Raw genomic sequence first — 20,173 nt, 5'->3', positions numbered from 1 at the left:
AAAACTGACTGTCTTTTCCCTGCTATGTAGTTCATGTACTAGCTGGTGTATTTCCAACACCAGGTCTTGTCTGCAGGATTTCATGGTTTTTATGCTTTCTAATGCTGCCCAACTGTCCGAAGCCACCAAAGAATGCATTTCGCTATTTCCCTTAAACCATTTTAGTGCAAGAATGATTGCTATTAACTCCACTGAGTAAACTGATGCATGATCTGTTATTCTTTTCTTAATTTCTACTCTTTGCTGTGGAATGTACACTGCTGCCTCGGTCCTTCCAGTTTCTGGGTCTTTTGACCCATCTGTAAAGATCAATAATTTATCCGTATAACTTTGCTCTAGATATTTTTGCACCATTGCACCAATGTCTCTTGTTCTTGTTTTCCTGTTTTTGATCCTGTTCTGGATTCCTAAATCAACTGATGGCTCCTGGAACACCCATGGTGGAGTGTCTGTGAGTGATACATTCATGATGTAGTTCATCTTGTGTAACCCAGTATGTTCCGCTCCAATATTTCCAATCCAACCCAAGTTCCAAAAGTTGGTTTTATGGTGTTCTGCACACTCCTTTGTGACAGCCTTTGCTGGGTGCGATTGATGATGTCCCTGCAGGTAAATCCAGTACTCCAGCATGATCTTCAGCCTTCTTGATCTTAAGGGTTCTTGCCCCATTTCAACCTGTAAAGCTGCTCCAGGAGATGTTCTGAAAGCTCCACTACACATTCTCAGTGCCTTCGCCTGCTCTGCATCCAGTTTTTTCAGATGACTCTCTGCTGCCGACATGTACGCCACACTGGCATAGTCTATTCTTGATCTGAGCAGAGCTTGATAGATACTTATCATGGCTTTCCTGCTTGCTCCCCACTCTCGCCCTGCCAAACACCTCATCAGGTTGTTCACTCTTTTACACCTGTCCACCACTCTTTCTATGTGCTCTTTCCATATAAGTTTTTCATTGAATAAAACCCCCAAAAACCAAATAACTTTTACCTGCTCTAATTGCTGACCGTATATTTTCATTGACACCTTCTTATGCCGTTTTGCAAAACACATTACTTGGGTTTTTGCCACTGATATTACAAATCCCCACCTGTTCGCCCACTCTTCTACTTTCCTTACTGCTGCTTGTAGTTTTCCTTGCAAAAATTTTTGATTTCTTCCCCTTACCCACAGTGCCCCATTATACGCAAACAATGACTTACTTATCCCTTCTTCCACCCCCGTGAATGATTACTGAGTGCCTCCATGCTTGTGGTACCTCCCCTGACTCCCATACGCGATTGAATAATTTCAATATTTCATTCAATGAACCGTCGTCCATATGATCCAACATGCAATAGCAGATGTCATCTTTTCCTGGTGCTGATTCCTGGTTCTGGAGATGGCTCTCCTTAGCTCATACATGCTGAATTCTAGATGTAACTGATCCCCTCTTACATCCTTTTTCTTGTTCACTGACGGATTTTGCTCCAAAATGTTCTGCCGTTGTAGTTTTGCCTCTGATGAGATATGATTTGAGCTCTGCGCCTGTATGAGTGATTCTGCCAACAACTCTGCCTTTTCTAGTCTGCTAACTGCAATTCTCTCATCTCTTCTCAATATTGGGATCGTCATGGTTCTTCTCATTCCACTCATCTTTTTAATCATTCCCCACACGTCTGCCACCTGCACCTCTTGTCCTATCCCACTGCAATACTTCCTCCAACACTCCCTCTTTGCTGTTCTGACTGTCTTCCTCACCACTGCCTGTGACCTTTTGTATTCTATCAATGAATCCATTGTATGGTTTTTATTTAATGCCTTAAATGCCCTATTCCTCATTCTTATAGCCTGTTTACATTCTTCGTTCCACCACGGCATTCTCTTTTCCCTTTTACCCCCTGACACTTTTGGAATAGTTTCCTTAGCTGATTGTATTATTGCTGTTACTATCTCTCTATTCCATTCTTCATTGTTTGCCCATTCCCCTTCTTTGAGCTTCTCTATCTTGTTTCTAATTATCTCTTGAAATGTGTTCCATTGAGCTTCATCTACCCTCCATCGTGGTATCCCTCTATCCTCTTCTTGCTGAGTTTCTCATCCTATTTTGCTGATGATTGGGAAGTGGTCACTTCCCATTATGAATCATTTAGCACTTCCCAATCTGTTATTCCTGCAATTTCATTTGTCATAAATGTTAAATCTATCACACTTTCCTTATTTCTTACACAATCATACCTCGTACCCCTACCATCATTCATACAGACTAAATCTTTGTCTTCTAGAAACTCTTCCACTATTTGCCCATTTGTATCTGTCCTCTCACTCCCCCATACCGTGTTATGTGCGTTCAAATCCCCACACCACACTACTTTTCCCTGCACTTCCCCAAATACCATATTCAGTGTTTCCCTATTCAATCTATTGCATGGATTATAATAATTTATCACTGTTATTTCATCGTTCCCTGTGCAAATTTTAATTGTTACAGATTCATGTTCCCTCCCTACCTGTTCAATACTAAATCCTATCCCATCTTTCACAAACGGAGCCACCCCTCCACCTATTCCCTTGTTGCTGTCGTTTCTCACCGCTGTGTACCTGTGTATTATAAAATCCCACTGTGCCCTCATCCATGTTTCTTGAATGCAAATTATACCGGGTTTGTCCTGCAGTCCATAAACAAAAGTTTTAAATTCCTGTCCATTAGCAATTAGGCTTCTTGCATTCATTGCAGTCTACCTAAGCCCATGGTGCTTCACCCTCCCGTGCTGATGATTGCTGTGATGGTGTTTGTGAACTCGATGAACCTCCTTTCAAAATGTCCTCCACTTCCTCCCATCCTATGGTCTCCACTCCCAAGTACTTTTCTGCTGCTCTCACTATTATCTTGATTTTTTTCCGTTTTTCTTTCTGTTTGTGCCGTGCAGTTTATTATATCCACCATAAACAATATAAATTCTCTCTTCCCTACAATGAGCGTATCCTCCTTCACCTTTTTGCACCCCTCACATTCTCTCACTGCCTGCCTGTCAGTTGCCCTGCTTTGATTCCCTGTTGGTTGAACTCCTACTTTTTTGATCGCTTCTGCATATGTTATCCCTTGAGTTGTTTTAACTCTCTGCACCTCTGCTGCTTTTTTGCTGACTTCACATCCCATATATGCTGAAGCATGCTCCCCTCCACAGTTACAACACTTAAGTTTGGCTCCTTGTTCACACTTCCCATATTCACGCTCCCCAGCACATTTCCCACACCTTTGTTTTCCCTTACACACTGCTGCAACATGTCCAAACTTCTGGCATTTATAACACCGTAAAGGTGGTGGCACATAGAGTCTCACACCATAGCTCAAATATCCAATATAGACTTTCTCTGGCAGTCTCTCCTCATCAAATGTTAGCATTATCGCCACGCTATCACACCTTTGTCCCTCCCGTGTCGTTTTAAGCCGTACCGCTTCCTTCACTTTGGCTCCTCTTATATTCTCTCTGATTTGATCTTTTGTCACTTTCAAAGGAAGACCGTAGATCACTCCCCGCACAAGGCCACCTCCACTCCTAGCTAGTGTAGCTTGCACTCTTTTCCCGTCCATTTTACTGATCCTTATTGCCTTACCGAGCTGTGTGCTGTCTCTGCAGCACACCAGCAAGGCTCCACTCCGCAGCACTCTAGCTCTCCTCACCTCTCCCATTTCCCTGTTAATCGCTTTGGTGAGGGACACAGGGTTCCACTCCCCAAACGACGCTCCCTCTTGCTCCAACCTAATGATCACTTTATGCTGTTCCTCTCCTTCCTTCACTTGTTCACTATCAGTGTCATCTGACGTTGAATTCCTTCCTTTCTGTCTTACATTCTCGCGTTTACATTTAGCTTTCACACTATTCACGAAATCCCATTTTCCATTTCTCCCGCCTCCTAACTCCATCTCATTTCCTGACCCGTCACTTCCCTCTGCCATCTCCTGTCCAGTCACAGTCTGGTTCTGCCAGCCGCTCCCTCGATCCCAACATTCCACCGGCGATCCGACCTCACCTTCGAGGGCTGCCTACCTGTCACTTCTAAAGTCTCCCGGGATTTCCCTTTAAGTTATCCCTGTTTGTGACCCCCGTGAGCTGCTGGGTCCTAGTGTCCCACAGGTTACAAGTGAAGATGGCCAAGTTTAACCCTCCCGACGCTTTTGATTTTACCCGCCTGGAACAGTGGCCGGAGTCGTGGAAACGGTTCCAGCGCTACCAGCTACCCACGATGCAAGTAAGTACGTTGCTGTATGCGCTCGGCAAGGAGGCTGAGCAAGTTTTCAATACGTTACGTTTTGGGGTAGGGGAGGATAATGATGACTATGACACTGTGTTGGACAAACTGAACAATTACTTTGTTCCAAAAGTGAACATTATCCATGAACGTGCTCGTTTTTACCTCCATTCGCAAAACAGGGGCGAGTCTGCAGAGGAATACATCCAGACACTCTATGAGCTGGCGAGATCTGTCAGTTTGGTCAGGCGAAGATTGAAAACATTCGAGATAAAATGGTAATTGGGATCCTGGATAAATAGATGTCTGAGAGACTACAGTTGATGGCCGATCGAACACTGGAGAAAGCACTGGAGACGGTGAGACAGTCTGAGCAGATTAAGGGACAAGGTAGTGAACAGGCTAAATCTGGCTCGGGAGATGCAACGTTTCTGAGTTAAGTCACGCACCCTTGTGACTGCTGCTGCGGGGATGCCACATCCTTGAGTGAGGTCAGACACAACGCGTGCATGCTGCACCTTCTCCACAACACAGAGGAAGGGGAAGGACATGGGGCAGCGGTGGCTTCCAGCAAGCAGGGCATCGCGATGTGGGTGCTATAGAAACAAAGTGCTTCAGGTGTGAAAGGGACCACCCAAGCAGCATACAGTGCACAGCCAGGCAGACAAGATGCATAGGCCATGGACTGTTTAACTGAACATCTGTGACACCGGTGCAGATGCAAGTGTGATTTCGGATGATACCCATCATCAGCTCAAACGCCTGCCCCAGTTATCCAGTGACTACACAGCTTTCGACTGCCCCGGGGGCAGGCTAGACTGTCCAGGGACTGTTCACTGCCATAACCAAGTAATATAAGCAATATAAGTTCAACATCTATGTCATCAAAACAGCTAATGGCAGCAACCTGTTGGGCCATAATGGTGCAGTGGCAATGGGACTAGTGAAGAGAGTGGAGGAGGTACAGAGCACATTTGGGGCAGATCTGGGCCTCTTTAAAGTAAACCTGTCAAAATATGTCTGCGGGACGATGCTGTCCCTTACAGCATTACTACAACTCGTAGAGTGTCTGCTCCCCTGCTTCCCAAGGTCAAGGCAGAACTGGACCAGATACTCAAGTGAGAGTCATAGAGGAGATTAAAAAGCCGACAGAGTGGTGCGCTCCCATAGTTCCAGTTCCCAAAATAAGCGGTGAGGTGAGGATCTGTGTTGATCTAAAGTGACTAAATATGGCTGTGAAAAGGGAGAGATATGTTCTGCCCACCATAGATGACATATTGCCAAAGCTAGCAGAGTCTCATATGTTTTCCCTGCTCAATGTGGGAAGTGGCTTCTGGCAAAGTCCCCTAGAGAGAGATACAGCAAAACTGCAACGTTTATCACCCCAATGGGCAGATTCTTTTTCAAGCTGCTTCTTTTTGGGATCTCCAGCGCACCAGAGATCTTTCAGAGAGAAATGTCAATGCTGTTTAGAGGCCAGGAGGGGTCAATATTTTTATGGATGATATCCTCATCCATGGAAAGGATGATATACAACATAAGGAAAGACTCCAAAATGCTCTGCGTATCCTGGAGAACGCAGGTTTGAAGCTGAACGTCAAGACGTGCTTCCTGTGGCAGAAGCAACTGCGCTACTAGGGGCATCAACTTGACAGTGAGGGCATACAGCCTGACCCCTCGAAAGCAAGCGCTATCACAGAGCTGCAGCCGCCAAGTGACGTACAAGGCTTAAGGAGGTTCCTAGGCATGGTCCATTATCTCGGGCGCTTCCCACCTAACTTATCAGAGGTGGTAAAGTGTCTCTCAGTGATCTGCTGAAGGGTGATGCCGTTTGGACCTAGGACACGGCTCAAAACAGCACATTCAACAAGGTACAGCAACTCATCACCACTGTGCCTACACTGGCATTCTATGATGTAAACAAACCTACAGTAGTGTGCAGACACAAGCAGCTACGGGCTAGGTGGAGTACTGCTACAGAGACACTCAGATGCACTGAAACCAGGAGCTTTCTGCTCGAGAACACTAACCGATACTGAGAAGCACTACACGCAAATAGAGAAAGAGTGTCCAGCTGCTGTCTGAGCCTGTGAAAGATTTTCTGCTTACCTATATGGCCTGGACAGGTTCACATTCCATACAGACCACAAACCACTGGTCCCTCTGATCAACACAAAGATCTTGACAGGGTTCCCCTGAGGTGCCAGTGGCTGCTGATGCATATGATCAAATTCAACCCCATTGCAGAGTATGTGCCGAGGAAAACACTGACTGTAGCACTTTCCAGACAACCATTGCCTGTAATCCTGAGTGAAGCGTCAGAACTAATGTGTGATGTTTCAGTGTTTGAAGATGCAGCTCACACAGCGTGGCCAGTGTCCCCATCCAAACTAGAACAGATCAAGTTGGAGACAAAAGTGGACTGCGACCTGGTGGTGGTGAGCAGACTGATCGCTGAGGGGTGGTGGCAGCATGTGGGCAGTGTGCCAGTACAAGCCAGAGCATATCACCATGGCAGTAGCAGCCTGTCGACATCAAAGGGTCTTGTGCTGTACGGAGATGGCATCATGATTCCTTACAGTATGAGAAAGGAGATACTCAACAGACAGCATGATGGACATCAAGGCATCACCAAGTGCAAAGAACGAGCACACATAAGTGTGTGGTGGCCTGGGCTTGAGAGGGAGATCCAAGAACTGGTAACAAAATGTCCTGAGTGCATGCAAGTCAGACCTACACAGAGGAACGAGCCTCTGATTGCAACGCCACTGCCACAGAGACCCTGGCAGGTGATCGGTGCGGACATCTGCAAGCATGAGAAAGAGAACTACTTGGTAGTTCTTAACTATTATTCTCGTTACATCGAAATAGCTCATCTTCCAGGCATTAAGAGTGACACCACATGTTCTCGTCTGAAGAATATCTTCTCCAGGTGGGGTTGCCCGGATGAACTCCACACAGACAATGCGAAACAGTTTATAGGCGAAGTGTTTGCAAGTTTCACTGTAACCTATGTCTTTAGGCACATCACCTCTAGCCCTCACTATGCCCAAGCCAACGGTGGGGCTGAGAGAGCAATGCAGACAGCAAAGAGGATTCTGCAGCAGGCTGACCCATTTCTGGCTCTCATGAGCTAGAGAGCTACACCAATGCAAGCCACAGGTGCCAGCCCTGCACAGCTAATATGGGCCGTCAGATCAAGACGATGGTGCCTACGATCGATAAAGTACTGTTAGTACAGTTGCCCAAGTGGCCCAACCTTACAAAGGTGCGCAAAGCTGACGCCAAGGCAAAGAGGAGCTACAGGCGTGCCTACCATAGATATAATAAAGAGTAGACCCCGCATCGACCGCTACCTCGAATGGGCACTATTGAGAAATGCAGCCGCCATCTTGGTCTGGTCATCCACCTCACTCTGCACCGCTGTTTAACCGGCGCAAAGTCTCAGTGCATTAAATGAATCATAGTTTGCTCAATACTATGCAATTTTTTTCCTCTACAAAAGTCATTCAAAGAGGCATGATAGAGGCCATAATTTTTGGGCGTTTTCAAATCCTCATAATGAATAAAATACTATTTTAGAAGATGCCGGCAGTGGCTGTAGATGCCATAGTATAATAATTAATCAAGGATAACTAGGTTAAGAGCTGGTTCCTGCTACGTCTCAATAATTATTAACAACTGGCGATTTTAATTGGCTAATTTAATATATATTTATTTGATTATATTTTATTTAGTTTAATTTTATAGATCTATCTATTTGTATACACACAAATAATGTCATATAGAAGCAGACTGTCTATTTTAATAATTGGAAAAATGAAGAAATACACACAAATATATAGCCTACATATCAAAAAATTGCACAATTTCAAGTTAAACACAAGAACATCCATCCATCTTCATCTTCTGCTTATTCCTACACATTAAGAGTCGCGGGGGGCCTGCAGCCTATCCCAGCATCTATGGGTGAGAGGCGGGGTTCACCCTGGACAGGTCACCAATCCATCGCAGGGCCAACACATAGAGACAGACAACCATTCACACTCACAGTCACACCTACAGTCAATTTAGAGTATCAATCAGTCTCGTCCCCTCTTGATGTCTTTGGACTGTGGGAGGAAGCTGGAGTACCAGAGAGAACCCACACAGGAACAGGGAGAACATGGAGCCGGGACTCGAACCCGGAACCTTCTTGCTGTGAGGCGACAGTGCTAACCACTGCACCACCGTGCATATGAGATGATATTCAATTTGTTGTCATAGTACTATAAACTGTGAACAAAGAAGTACTGTAACGCCAAAAGTATTATTTTTGTGGCTTCTGGGTCATGCTCTCCTCAGATAGATAGATAGATAGATAGATAGATAGATGATAGATAGATAGATAGATAGATAGATAGATAGATAGATAGATAGATAGATAGATAGATAGATAGATAGATAGATAGATAGATAGATAGATAGATAGATAGATAGATAGATAGATAGATAGATAGATAGATGGATGGATAGATAGATAGATAGACAGATAGATGGATAGATAGAAAGACAGATAGATGATAGATAGATAGATAGATAGATAGATAGATAGATAGATAGATAGATAGATAGATAGATAGATAGATAGATAGATAGATGGATAGAGAGGGAGAGAGAATCACAATGATAAGTAATTTATGGAATTATGGAATGGAATATTCCCCTTCAACAATGCTAACAGCCTCATTGTGATGCACCTGCTCTTTGGAGGTGATCTGGAAACTTGAAGATGGAAGGAATACGCCATCTCTAAGGAGGACAACCTGTCCTGTCCTGTCCTGTCCTGTCCAAATCTTGCTCTTTGAAGTGTTCACTACACAGCACAGATGAGTCACTTACTGTGAATTTCTCCCTCCCTAGAGCGATCTGAACTTCTTCCTCACATCTCTGTCTTTAGGAAATCTTCAAAATGAAACAGGAGATCACCACAAAAAAAAAATCTTGAAAAAGAGCTCACTTTCCTCCTTCTATTTTATTCCTTAAAGTTTCTTAGAACCCCTCCCAAACAAAAGTTTTTCAATCTAATGCAAATCTTATGATAGTACACCAAAGTTGCTTTAATTGTTAATAAGCCAGCTCTTTGCAAATGACTCTACAGTCAGGTGTAATGTTGAAAAAAGTTTAATCGTACTTGTGAAAAGTTATCCCTTAAGTCCCGCTCGCTACCGTCCGTATATTGGCACAGGAAGCGCTCCGGCAGCGCTTAATCACCATACGAATGACTGGAGCGTATGGGAGCTGACTAAACCCTTAACACTGTGTGCAATACTATTGTTAAGTGCATAAGTGGTTCAAGCTACCCGTTAAATCTCCCTAATTCTGGTTAAAAGGGTTGACTCTGCATTTCGACCCGCATCCACCGGCCCTCCAAGTGACCCGGGTGTTAAAGCAGCTCGCCTCGGCTCTGCTGGGCTCGTCTGCAGTGTGAAAAAGGCAACCTGCGTTTTCTCAGGTTTCCTGCGACCTTGCTGTTGCATTCTGATTTTTTTTTTTTAATTTTATTTGTAATGGTGGCACCCTAGCCCCTGTTTTATTCCTTGCCATGTCACAGGTGACAATTTTAGCCAAGGTTCAGTCCACTCCTGCTATAACTAAACTCGAAGCAGACAACATGGGTATTTCAGAACCAAGTCCATTCTCTTTTCAGGGTTCATTAGCAGCACACACTGTTGCTTCTGTACAGGCAGAGGTGGCAGAGGTAACTTATGTGAGAGTAATGAATCATGCTAATTAATGTTGATCTCCAAGTTCCATAGAGACTGTGTGGTTCTCGTCCACTTGAGAGTGAGAGTGAGGCTAAATATGCTATTGAGTGGGATTATGTTGCTTCAGTGAAAACATTAGACCCCTCACCTCAGTTGTCACGACCAGATACTGACCTCAACCATTCAGGCCTTATTACAGAGCGTTGGGCTTTACTACTTTGCAATAGCGTTGTTTTAAGTGCTCATGACCCAAACAGTTGTGGCAATGACATAGACAGACCCAGTATTGAAACAAAAAGAAAAGTTGTAGCCCCTGGTCCTCCCTTGTTGTTCCTGTGAGAAAAAAAAAAACATGGCCACTACAGATTCTGCATTGATTATAGACAACTGAATGCAGCCACTATCAAGGTTTCATACCCCCCGCCATGCCCTGCTGAGGCCCTAGGCCAGCTCTCAAACTGCGGTACAGTGGCACGCAAGTTCCCTCAAGAGGTATGTGGAAGAATCCCAGAAGTCTTTTTTTGAAAATAAAACAAGTCAAAATGTTTAGATATAAAGAATACAAACAAAACAGTAAATACTTTGGAATGAAAATACTTAAACTAATAGGTGTTGTGTTGCACTATTTTTGTGTCAGACCACTACTTGGTCACACTAATTCATGTTGTGCAAATGCAGCTGGAGGGCATTGATCATTAGGTGCATAAAGTGTGTTGCACAAGGTGGATCCACATTATTGTGGAAGTGAAATAAAATGAACAGGAGGATCCCAAAGAGAGGAGTGGTTGTTGTGACTGTGTACTGTATTTGTACTGATTTTTCCCAGTTCAAGTTAACTGTAGCCCCACATGACGCACACTTGTAGGGGACTGAAAACGCTATCTTCCACAAACCAGGGTTACATTAGCTAGGGAATTTTTACTGGATGGACCACAAAAATAAAACTTTTTAGGGAAAAGTTGGCTTTGGCTTTGTGGAGAACATTGGCTTAAATTGATACTTCACCCAAAAAGTGTATTGTGTATTTTTCTGCATTCTGGAGGTACAAAGTAATGACGCGGGAAGGGGAAATGATTTTGTGAGCTCAAGACACCTGTTTATGAGCACTTGAAAGGCCAAATGCCCTTTCTAGGTCAAGTATTGCTTTAATAAATGTTTAAACTTACCACAGTAAAACAGCCCTTTAACATCAAGCTGGTCAGACAGGTACAAGTCCGGCTTCCTTTTAAGAATCTGACAGTAAAAAGCATGACTTGCATGTGAGGCACAGTTTTCTCTAATGTGTACGACAGGTAGGTGGGCAGGTGTATTTAACCAACCTGAGCATGAAGGTACATGAATGACTCGGCAATATCAGGATGATCTCTTGGACCTGTACAACAAATAACAGATGAGACAAGACAAAGAAATGTCTAGAATAAATGAAATGGTACTCTTGGTGATACCTTGTTGAAATATGGCAAGGGTGGCAGACGTCAGAACTTGTATGAGTCCTTTAATAGAGGCCAGGTGGTGCTCCTCCCCAGCAAATATGTGAACCATCTACAAAGAATGCAGCTTCATTACATGTCCAGGGTTAAATCTCTGGTACAGGAGTTGATCTAAGGAGGCATACCTGACATGCTAGGTCCAGAGCTGAGACTTGTGGAAAGCCACTGTAGATCTGCCCCAGCATCTCACTTAGCTGCGCCACCATGGGCCCAAAATCATGCAGAAGGGTACGGACTGACTTATCAAATACCCCACACACTGCCTGGACAGAGTAGGAAATGGATCACTCTGAGCATGAGTCAGTTGGTTTCATGTACTGACACACACACATAAGTAGTAACCCCTTCTACCTCAACCATCTCAGAGTCATCGAGCCATTTGCTAAGCAGGGTCTGGATCAATGTGTACAGTTGCTGTAACACAACCAAAACCTGAAAAATTAGAATTCAGTGTTAACATTAGAACCACGCAGACAAGATTGTATGGCTGTTTTGAGATTTGAAGGGGAATTGACACCTCTGCAGCATTGAAACCCCATAAAATAAACTTAAAATAAACTCGTGACTAAGAATTAGTTTCTGAGCATTTAAAACTTTTTTGATCCATGTTACAGGGTATGATCACCTTTTAACTTGCTTTTTATATTTTATCCAATGATTCAACAAACATCTGAAGTATATCTGAGAGGAATTGAAGAGAGGGACACCTTATTCTTTACTTTTATGGGTTAAAGCCTGGTGGATGTTTATTTCTCTCACATAAGGCCAGAATTTTTGGGGGTGTTAAAGGTAGGTTGGATTAATGGATGTTTTACAGGTGGAGAGGTGAAACTAACGAACATGCTTTTCATATCTTTATAGAGATAAAGTTTATTTGATGACAGATCTGGGCTTGTCCTGATACAATCACAAAGATGAGAACTGGGATATCAGTGCATTTTTTAACAGACTGGAATGAGAAACATTTATTTGAAACTATAGTGTTGAAGACTACGCCATAGGCTCTGCTCTGGGCTATTTCATCATCACTGCTTTGGCTATTAAACCTTAATCAAGACAACCCTAAACGAAACATTAAATATTTTATATTATTTATGTTTCTAGAGTTTGCTCATTCATTGGAAATGAAGCCCTCTGCAGGGTCTGGTGGTCAAACCTGAACATACAGGGTTGCATATGGTTTTTGCGGGGGTGAGTCCGGGGCTGGTTGCTTCCTCAAAGCTCTCTGCCTGTCTTCTGATGTCCAGAGTAGTGAATAGACTGGACAGCATTCCCAGAATGTGAATTATCGACTGTTTATTGGTGGGATTAGGCTGGATAGGGAGAGGGAGACAGAATGGTTTTGCCATGCAAACCACAGCAATCATAGAAGAAGGTTAAATGTTAAGTACACATATACAAATTGTACAAATGAAAGACAATAACTAAATCAAGTATACCTTTTGGTAATTACATATTACTCAAGGTTTTATGACATAAATCCTTAAATTGTATCAGTTGCTGAATATTGATACTCATTTTCACGTGCAGTATAATTGTATCAAAACTACTAAATGTACATTTTTATCAAATGTTCAAAATTTAAAGGATAACAATGGCATTTCAGTTACTTTCACTTCATTAGAACTTCAATGTGTAAATTTGAAATTTATTCAGAAAGACGTTAAAAAAACCAGTATACTAGTTTTAGGTATGCTTGGATCCTACCACTCAAGTGATATAATGTAATTTTATAGAATTTCCCAATATACCATACTTTTGTTGGCTGAAACACAACTTTGTCACCATGTCAGTGGATTTTTCCATCTGAACAACATTACTGTGCTTGAGATGTTCTTATATGTAAAACTGGACATGGGAGCCAGAACCAGAGGCATGATGGGAAACCATCCAGCAAGTCAGCCAGCTATCAGACAGAGACATGTTAGTTGCATGTCAGACGGTCTCTATAGGATCTTCTTAGAGATGTCACGGAGTCATTGAGTTTTCACCCACAGTTGCAGCTAAACTATTGATGGAAATATTTCAGACTTTCTTTTGTATGACCTTTTACATCATATACTTAATAAGTTAGCAACCTCGGTCAAATGGCAGACTTAATTCAAGACTATTAACACACTGAAATGTTGCAGCACTGCACCTGTCTACTAATTTGTCCAGAAATCTATTGTTGTCCCATATGGTACAGTGATACCTCTTTGACCTGGTGAGAATGATTTCAGCCAGAATGACAAATGTATTTTAAAATATGCAGTTTTAGCTTGAATAACACAATAAAGCAACTTTTTCTGAAATCTACACATCATGACAGGCAATAATTTGAGCTTTTCAGTGGCAAATACAAGCACTTTGTGGATGGATTTTGACTAAGGACCTGATGCTAGTTGCAGTTGCTTTGTCATTATGTAATACAGTGTTTTAAAAAATGCAACACCATGTATTTTGCCATACTTGCATCTAAAACTGAAACAATAATATGCTTCCATTTCCATTTCTGATATACCTCCTGTTGGGCCAGTGTATCCAGCTGCTGGATGTGAGGGGTGATGAGTGAGTGCAGTCTCCCCAGAATCTCATCTACAGGCAATGCTGACAGCAGGTATCCCATAGCCTGCATGAGCCACATGCACTGGCTGCTCTGCACACACACAAACAAGTTCACTTCATACTGTCCTTCAAAAGGCAGCCAACACACTGTTTCCTCTATTTATGGACTATTTGGGGATGTTTACTCACTTTATGGATTTCTTTACCCAGCACATCCTACAGAGGAGAAGCAAGAAACAGTAATCATCTTGAAAATGAAAATGAAAATGAAAATGTGGATTCTTGGACCTGTGAGATGGTTAGGATGTCCTGAGTGTAGGGGTTGAGGTCTTGTCGACACTCCCTGCAGATCCTCTTCAGGGTAGAGACACTAGACACAGACAGTTCAGCCTTCACAAGACCCTGGAGAACCATGGGTAACATGCTGCTGAGCATCACAGGGTGGTCAGCCAGCCACTCAGCCAGGGACCCTAGTCGACAGAAATGAGACATGCTACAGATACTATGGGTTAACCACCACAAAAAAAGAGTCCATCCATCCATTTTCTTCTGCTTATCCTGTTAAGGGTCGCGGGGGGGCTGGAGGCTATCTTAGTGGCTTTTGGGCAAGAGGCAGGGTAAACTCTGGAGAAGTTGCCAGTCCATTGCAGGGCCAACATAGAGACAGACAACCATTCACTCTCACATTCATACCTACGACCAATTTAGAGTATCAGTCAGCCTCGTCCCCTCTTGATGACTTTGGACTGTGGGAGGACATGCAAAACATGCAAACTCCACACAGAAAGATCCCGTGCCCAAGCCGGGTCTCAAATCCAGAACCTTCTTGCTGTGAGGCAACAGTGCTGACCACTGCACCACCATACCGCTATAAAAAAGGGTGTCACATGAAAAATTCAAACTGAAACCCATGATTAATATAAAATGTTAATGACTAGCTAAGTGCCTTAATATAACATAAACATGCATTAAGTAAATCAATATAAACAAAAATACATTTTCTTCACTAATTTCAAAAACTTATCCTGACCTGGAAATTTTTATGATTGACAAATTCTTTGACTTTTCCAAGTTTTCCATGATAAAATGAACCAAGGAATTAAAATGGACATTTACATTGAAAGCAGAAGCAAATAAAAATGGGAATCCATTACTAAAAGAGAACAGCGGTCACAATTTTATTAAATATATAAAAAAATGTATTGAGTAGTAGTACTGATGCTGCAATGGAACTGTTAGATAATCCGTAGCCTTATTGATCTGTTTCAAGCTTTTCAAATCCTTATATCAATACCCCCATCATTTTCTGAATTTGGCTCTTTTCAAAATAATGATTTACTGTGTTTATGACTTTGAAAAGTAAATGTTCAGGAACATTGTAATTTATTTGAACATTAAAACATTAAGGGTGGCACGGTGGTGCAGTGGTCAGCACTGTCGCCTCACAGCAAGAAGGTTCCGGGTTCGAGTCCTGGCTCGGACACTGGATCTTTCTGTGTAGAGTCTGCATGTTCTCCCTGTGTGGGTTCTCTCTGGTACTCCAGCTTCCTCCCACCGTCCAAAGACATCAAGAGGGGACGAGGCTGATTGATACTCTAAATTGACCGTAGGTGTGACTGTGAGTGTCAATGGTTGTCTGTCTGTATGTGCTGGCCCTGTGATGGACTGGTGACCTGTCCAGGGGGAACCCCACCTCTCGCCCAGATAGGCTCCAGCTCCCCCACGACCTTTAACAGGAATAAGTGGAAGAAAATGGATGGATAAAACATTAAATACAGACATGAAGAGCTTTTATCTACACTTAATTCAGGATCTTTTCTGTGTTGAAACTTATCGTGAATCAATAAAGCAATTGAAAAAGAGTCTGGCCCATAAGCTGAATGAATAATGGCATCACAGTCAATAAAATCTCATCAGTACCTATCCTGAGTTTGTTAGTAAGGCAGACATTTTTATTGGGAAACATTTTACACTGTGTCCTGAAAGGTAATAAAACAACCTAATTGACTTAAAACCTGTATTGGTTTGCATGTTTCTACATACACAACTAATCAGGAATCGATAAGGTAATTGACAAAGACCAATCAGCAAAATCGATATGCATCCATATGTTTTTTACATACCTATTGTGTACATGACAGTATCAGCAAGCATGATGTTGCTGATGTTGATTCTGGGGATCAGGCCAATTAGACCAGGGATAACATCAGAGTAGTTCACATCTATGGTTTCTGCAATGGACTGGAAGCCAAATAATAAGGCCTCCGTGTCCTAAAAAAGCAGAAAGTATGATTTAAGATCGCGAGGAAAATGAGACTGAAACACAATCAAAAGGTGGCAGTTATAAATTTTACATAATTTAATAAAGAACAGAAAAAGTAGTAGTAGTAGCAATATTATTGCTATGTCAGATATTCTGAAGGATTATATTACCTGCCATATTGCCTGCTGAGGGTCCATCAGCTGCCTACCTAGTCTGTCATACAGGTTACTGAGCAGCTCTGCCCCCAACATTTCATACACATACATGAGTGTGTCAGAAATGTCCACCCTAAAAATGCACAAAAATATAAATCCAGAGCATTTACGCAGTTTGATGTTCAATCCGACCCAGAGGCTTGAGCTTTCTGTCTTACCTGTAAATTCTGAAGTGCTCTTTGTCATCTGAGGACCAGGAGTTATACTCTTCTTGGGGGGGATAATGGGATTTATGGAGCAACACATCCACCAGTTGAAAATAAACTGGCCTGTAGACTTGCAGGTAAATTGCTTGCTTTTCTTCCTCAAATGACAAGATGTCATCCTAAATCATGACAAACCAATAACATTTCTCACTTAAAAGGCAAAATATATGTGTGTAAAAAGAGATTATTAGAACTTAATCTCCATACCTGCAGAGTGTACCAGAATGTTAGAGTAAGGGAGCTGGTGGTCTCACTGACTGGGTAGTGTCCAGGGATACCAGTACAGAACAGAATCATATTGACCAAGGCCAGATACTCCTGCCAATGATCCTCCTGTTCTAACAAAACTCTTTAATGCACAAACACATCGGACCAGATTAAAATATAAATGCTTGGTTGATCAGCGTAAGGGATTGACTGAATCTACCTGCAGTGCGTTTCCCCCATAGCTACAGCAATACGGCAGATACCGTGTGAAGTCTCCATGTCTCCATCCTGAGCAGCTGTCTTTAGCTTGTCATGGAGACCCAACACCAGAGGCATCAAGTTCACCAGAGCATCAATGTAGCTGGACACACACACACACACACACACACACACACACACACACACACACACACACACACACACACACACACACACACACACACACTCAATCACACTGGAACACATGTAATCATAAATGAATTACTAGAAAAACTCACTTCTGGCAGTCAGGCTGTGAGATGCTGTTAACTATGGTCTCAACAGCAGTGTCAAACAGCTCTTGGTTGGACAGTATGGTAAAACAATCCTGGACCAGTTCCTGGCTCTTTGCTAAAGGCACATCCAGTCCCACCCAGCTGGATAAGCAGCAGAGCACCTTCTCTTTCACTTGGGTGGAAGAGTCCTGGCTTTGTAGTAGCTGGTGCAGCATTGGACACACTACTGTCCACTCCCCAGCCAGCGCTTCCCTCAGCTGGCTACGGCGAGCTTGAGCCAGCCGGCTGCTGTGGAACTCCTCTGGAAGCACAATTAGGAGCTCCAGCAATGCAAGACAGTGTACATGGGGGTCCTGTGTGGCCACTGCACCAGTGGCAGCCTCAGATTCTGGTTTCTGTGGCTGAAAGGCTCTTACCATTTCTGCCACTGGCTGGGGCCAAGCCTGCGGTATTAGGTTGAGAGCCACAGAGGCAAGAGCTACACACAATCTAGTCAGCACCATTTTAGGCCCAGAGGAGAAGTGCAAGATATGGGAGAGGAGCTGCATCCTCAGGCTCTCATGCTGGTCAGGGTGGAGGTCATTCCAGTGACGAGAGATCTTTATGTGGAGGGTGCTGGCACCAAAAAACTGAACTTCTGGGAGCTTTTGAGACACACAAACCAATGAAATAGTTTCTTTATAGATACATTTTACTCACAAAGTGTATTTGGCCTTTCAAGTACAAAGAGTTGTCCTGAGCTCCTGCATCACTTCTTTATTACTTCAGAATGCAGAAAGAGTCAGTCACATATATTTAGCTTAAAGCTAATGGTGACAGGGAGCTAAAAAAACTACAGAACAAAACAACAGAAAACTGCTCAAAACATCTCTTAACAAGTGCATCATCTAATATACTCCCCATCTTCTTTACCCAGCTCAGTTATCCACAAACGACTGGTTGGCTTAGTTTAACCAAACTTCCAGCACATACTTTATGTTTGTTCACAGTCGCACTTAGTAGGAAGCTGGTTAAATCAAAGTGTTCATGGATCTCTGAACTACTTGTTTTGAGAGTTTGTAAACTGATATTTTTGGCCTGTTTGCAGCTGTTTTGTTAAATATACATGCCTGACTCTTTACTCATTCTGGAGTCACAAAAACAGTGATGCAGGAAAGAAAAACTGTCTTTGTGAGCTATTGGTGAGTGCTTGAAAGACAGAATGCAGATTTGGGGTGAAGTAAAGCTTTAAACTCAGTGTACAATGGTAGAAATGTTTGAAGCAGAAGCACGCAAACAGACCTTGTCAGAGCTGAGCAAAGCCCAGCAGAACTGCCATGCTTGTGCAGAGGCTTGAGCCTGGGTCAGCCACTTCTGGGCCATGCTCTTATGCTCCATGTCTGGGTCAAAGTACAGCTGGTAAAGAGCCTGAAGGGGAGATGAGGGAAATTCTTGAACAAAAAAATAATTTTGGAACAGTATTATTGAGGATGAAGTTCAATAATCAACATTCACATATCCCCTCTTATCTTGTTTGGACACCATAAGCAGTTTAACATCAAATCTATTGGTTAAATTTTATTTCATACACAGCACATTTCATACTTTAAGTGCAGCTAAAATCACATCAAATTGTAGAAAGATTGGGAAAGGAGAAAATGCTATGAAAAAACATGAAGCCCATTTCTATGTCTATGTCTATCTTATTTATGTAACAACAAGTGACAAAAATATCTTATGTCATGACACTTAACAAATAGAACAGGTCTAGAGCCACACCCTTACATTAATTGATATTTAAACATACCGAACAATCTCCCATGAGCAAGCACTTGTGCAACAGCACTGATGAAATTAAAAAAAAAAAAAAAAAAACAGCCAACACTGGCTCTATGTGGCAGGCCAACTGCCTCGACCAGTTGGGGGGAAAGAGAATAAATGAAAAGGAATAGGAATTAATACAAGAATTGAAGTAAAGGGGTGCACAGAAGTGGTACAAGTCTCACCATCAGATGCTTACTGGGGGAATGGAAAGGTCATTAGACTGATTTTAAAGCCATATTCCCTTGATTTTTGTTTTGAGTGACAGGTGATTCATTTAAAATGTGATTGCAGAGCTAGACTAATGGTCATGTGTACTGGGTAACCAGTTGCTTTAAGTGTACAAATGTGTTGTCAGAGCAGCTAATCCAAAGCACATGGTGTTAGTTATTATTAGGACAGCATATGCTTACAGTTGGTATCTTGTTACAAAATGTCTTGTAAATCTTATCTCCATGTAACTATTTTGTTTTCCTGTCACATGTTTAAAAAACATATCAGTAAGACATGAGATGCAGCTGAAACTGTTTGAAACTCTTTGTTTGCAATCATGCAAGACAACCTCTATGCAATTCTTCACAAAGAGGCTTATTATTGACAATTAACTTACCAACTCTACATTCTCCACCGTTATTTCCAACTCCACCGGAGTGTCTCCCGCACTGGCTGGACGCTCCATGCGAAACCGCTGGATAGTTCCCTTAAATCCAAACCTGACGGCAAAAAACAAAAAGTTAAACGAGTGTCCTCTAAAGTGTGTCACAGCACGCTGACAGAGGACGCAGGCAGTAGGGTCGTTCAGCTGTTCACACAGTCTCTCATGTGGGCAGTGCGGTTCAGCATGACGACACAGTTCTCTGCTGCAACGTGGTTTTCTTTTAAAAATCAGTGCACATAGTAACACTACTGTTTAAGATATAAAACAAATGTGTGCATTAAAGATCCAAATCATAGCGCACAGAGTAAAACGTGCG

General features: G+C 42.7%; 1 protein-coding gene across 3 annotated transcripts in view; it reads right to left on the bottom strand.

Moving 5' to 3' along the window:
- The window catches only part of LOC147261191 (importin-13-like), a 29,356-nt gene that overhangs the window by 8,831 nt on the left and 352 nt on the right, over positions 1-20,173 (bottom strand). For 2 of the 3 annotated variants that reach the window (XR_015115713.1, XM_086203119.1), the window contains exons 1-17: positions 19,810-20,148; positions 18,681-18,806; positions 17,403-18,043; positions 17,126-17,266; positions 16,906-17,047; positions 16,651-16,817; positions 16,448-16,565; positions 16,138-16,285; positions 14,303-14,484; positions 14,204-14,230; positions 13,971-14,105; positions 12,634-12,780; positions 11,819-11,899; positions 11,593-11,730; positions 11,423-11,519; positions 11,297-11,349; positions 11,144-11,210 (exon numbers count right to left, since the gene is read on the bottom strand). Coding sequence is in view for 2 of the 3 variants with exons in the window: in XM_086203119.1 (XP_086059245.1) it covers positions 11,144-11,210; positions 11,297-11,349; positions 11,423-11,519; positions 11,593-11,730; positions 11,819-11,899; positions 12,634-12,780; positions 13,971-14,105; positions 14,204-14,230; positions 14,303-14,484; positions 16,138-16,285; positions 16,448-16,565; positions 16,651-16,817; positions 16,906-17,047; positions 17,126-17,266; positions 17,403-18,043; positions 18,681-18,806; positions 19,810-19,878 (2,479 nt within the window). In the remaining variant the exon portion in view is untranslated. Of the gene's footprint in view, positions 1-11,143; positions 11,211-11,296; positions 11,350-11,422; positions 11,520-11,592; positions 11,731-11,818; positions 11,900-12,633; positions 12,781-13,970; positions 14,106-14,203; positions 14,231-14,302; positions 14,485-16,137; positions 16,286-16,447; positions 16,566-16,650; positions 16,818-16,905; positions 17,048-17,125; positions 17,267-17,402; positions 18,044-18,680; positions 18,807-19,809; positions 20,149-20,173 lie in introns of those variants that run through there. The other variant, XM_086203120.1, reaches the window with a different exon arrangement.

This window comes from Aulostomus chinensis, chromosome 5 (assembly GCF_037954235.1).
Source record: "Aulostomus chinensis isolate RoL2024-O1b breed Wild chromosome 5, RoL_Achi_v1.0, whole genome shotgun sequence".
Lineage (NCBI taxonomy): Eukaryota > Metazoa > Chordata > Actinopteri > Syngnathiformes > Aulostomidae > Aulostomus > Aulostomus chinensis.
The sequence above is the reverse complement of the archived record's forward strand: the minus strand, read 5'-3'. Positions and strand labels throughout refer to the sequence as shown.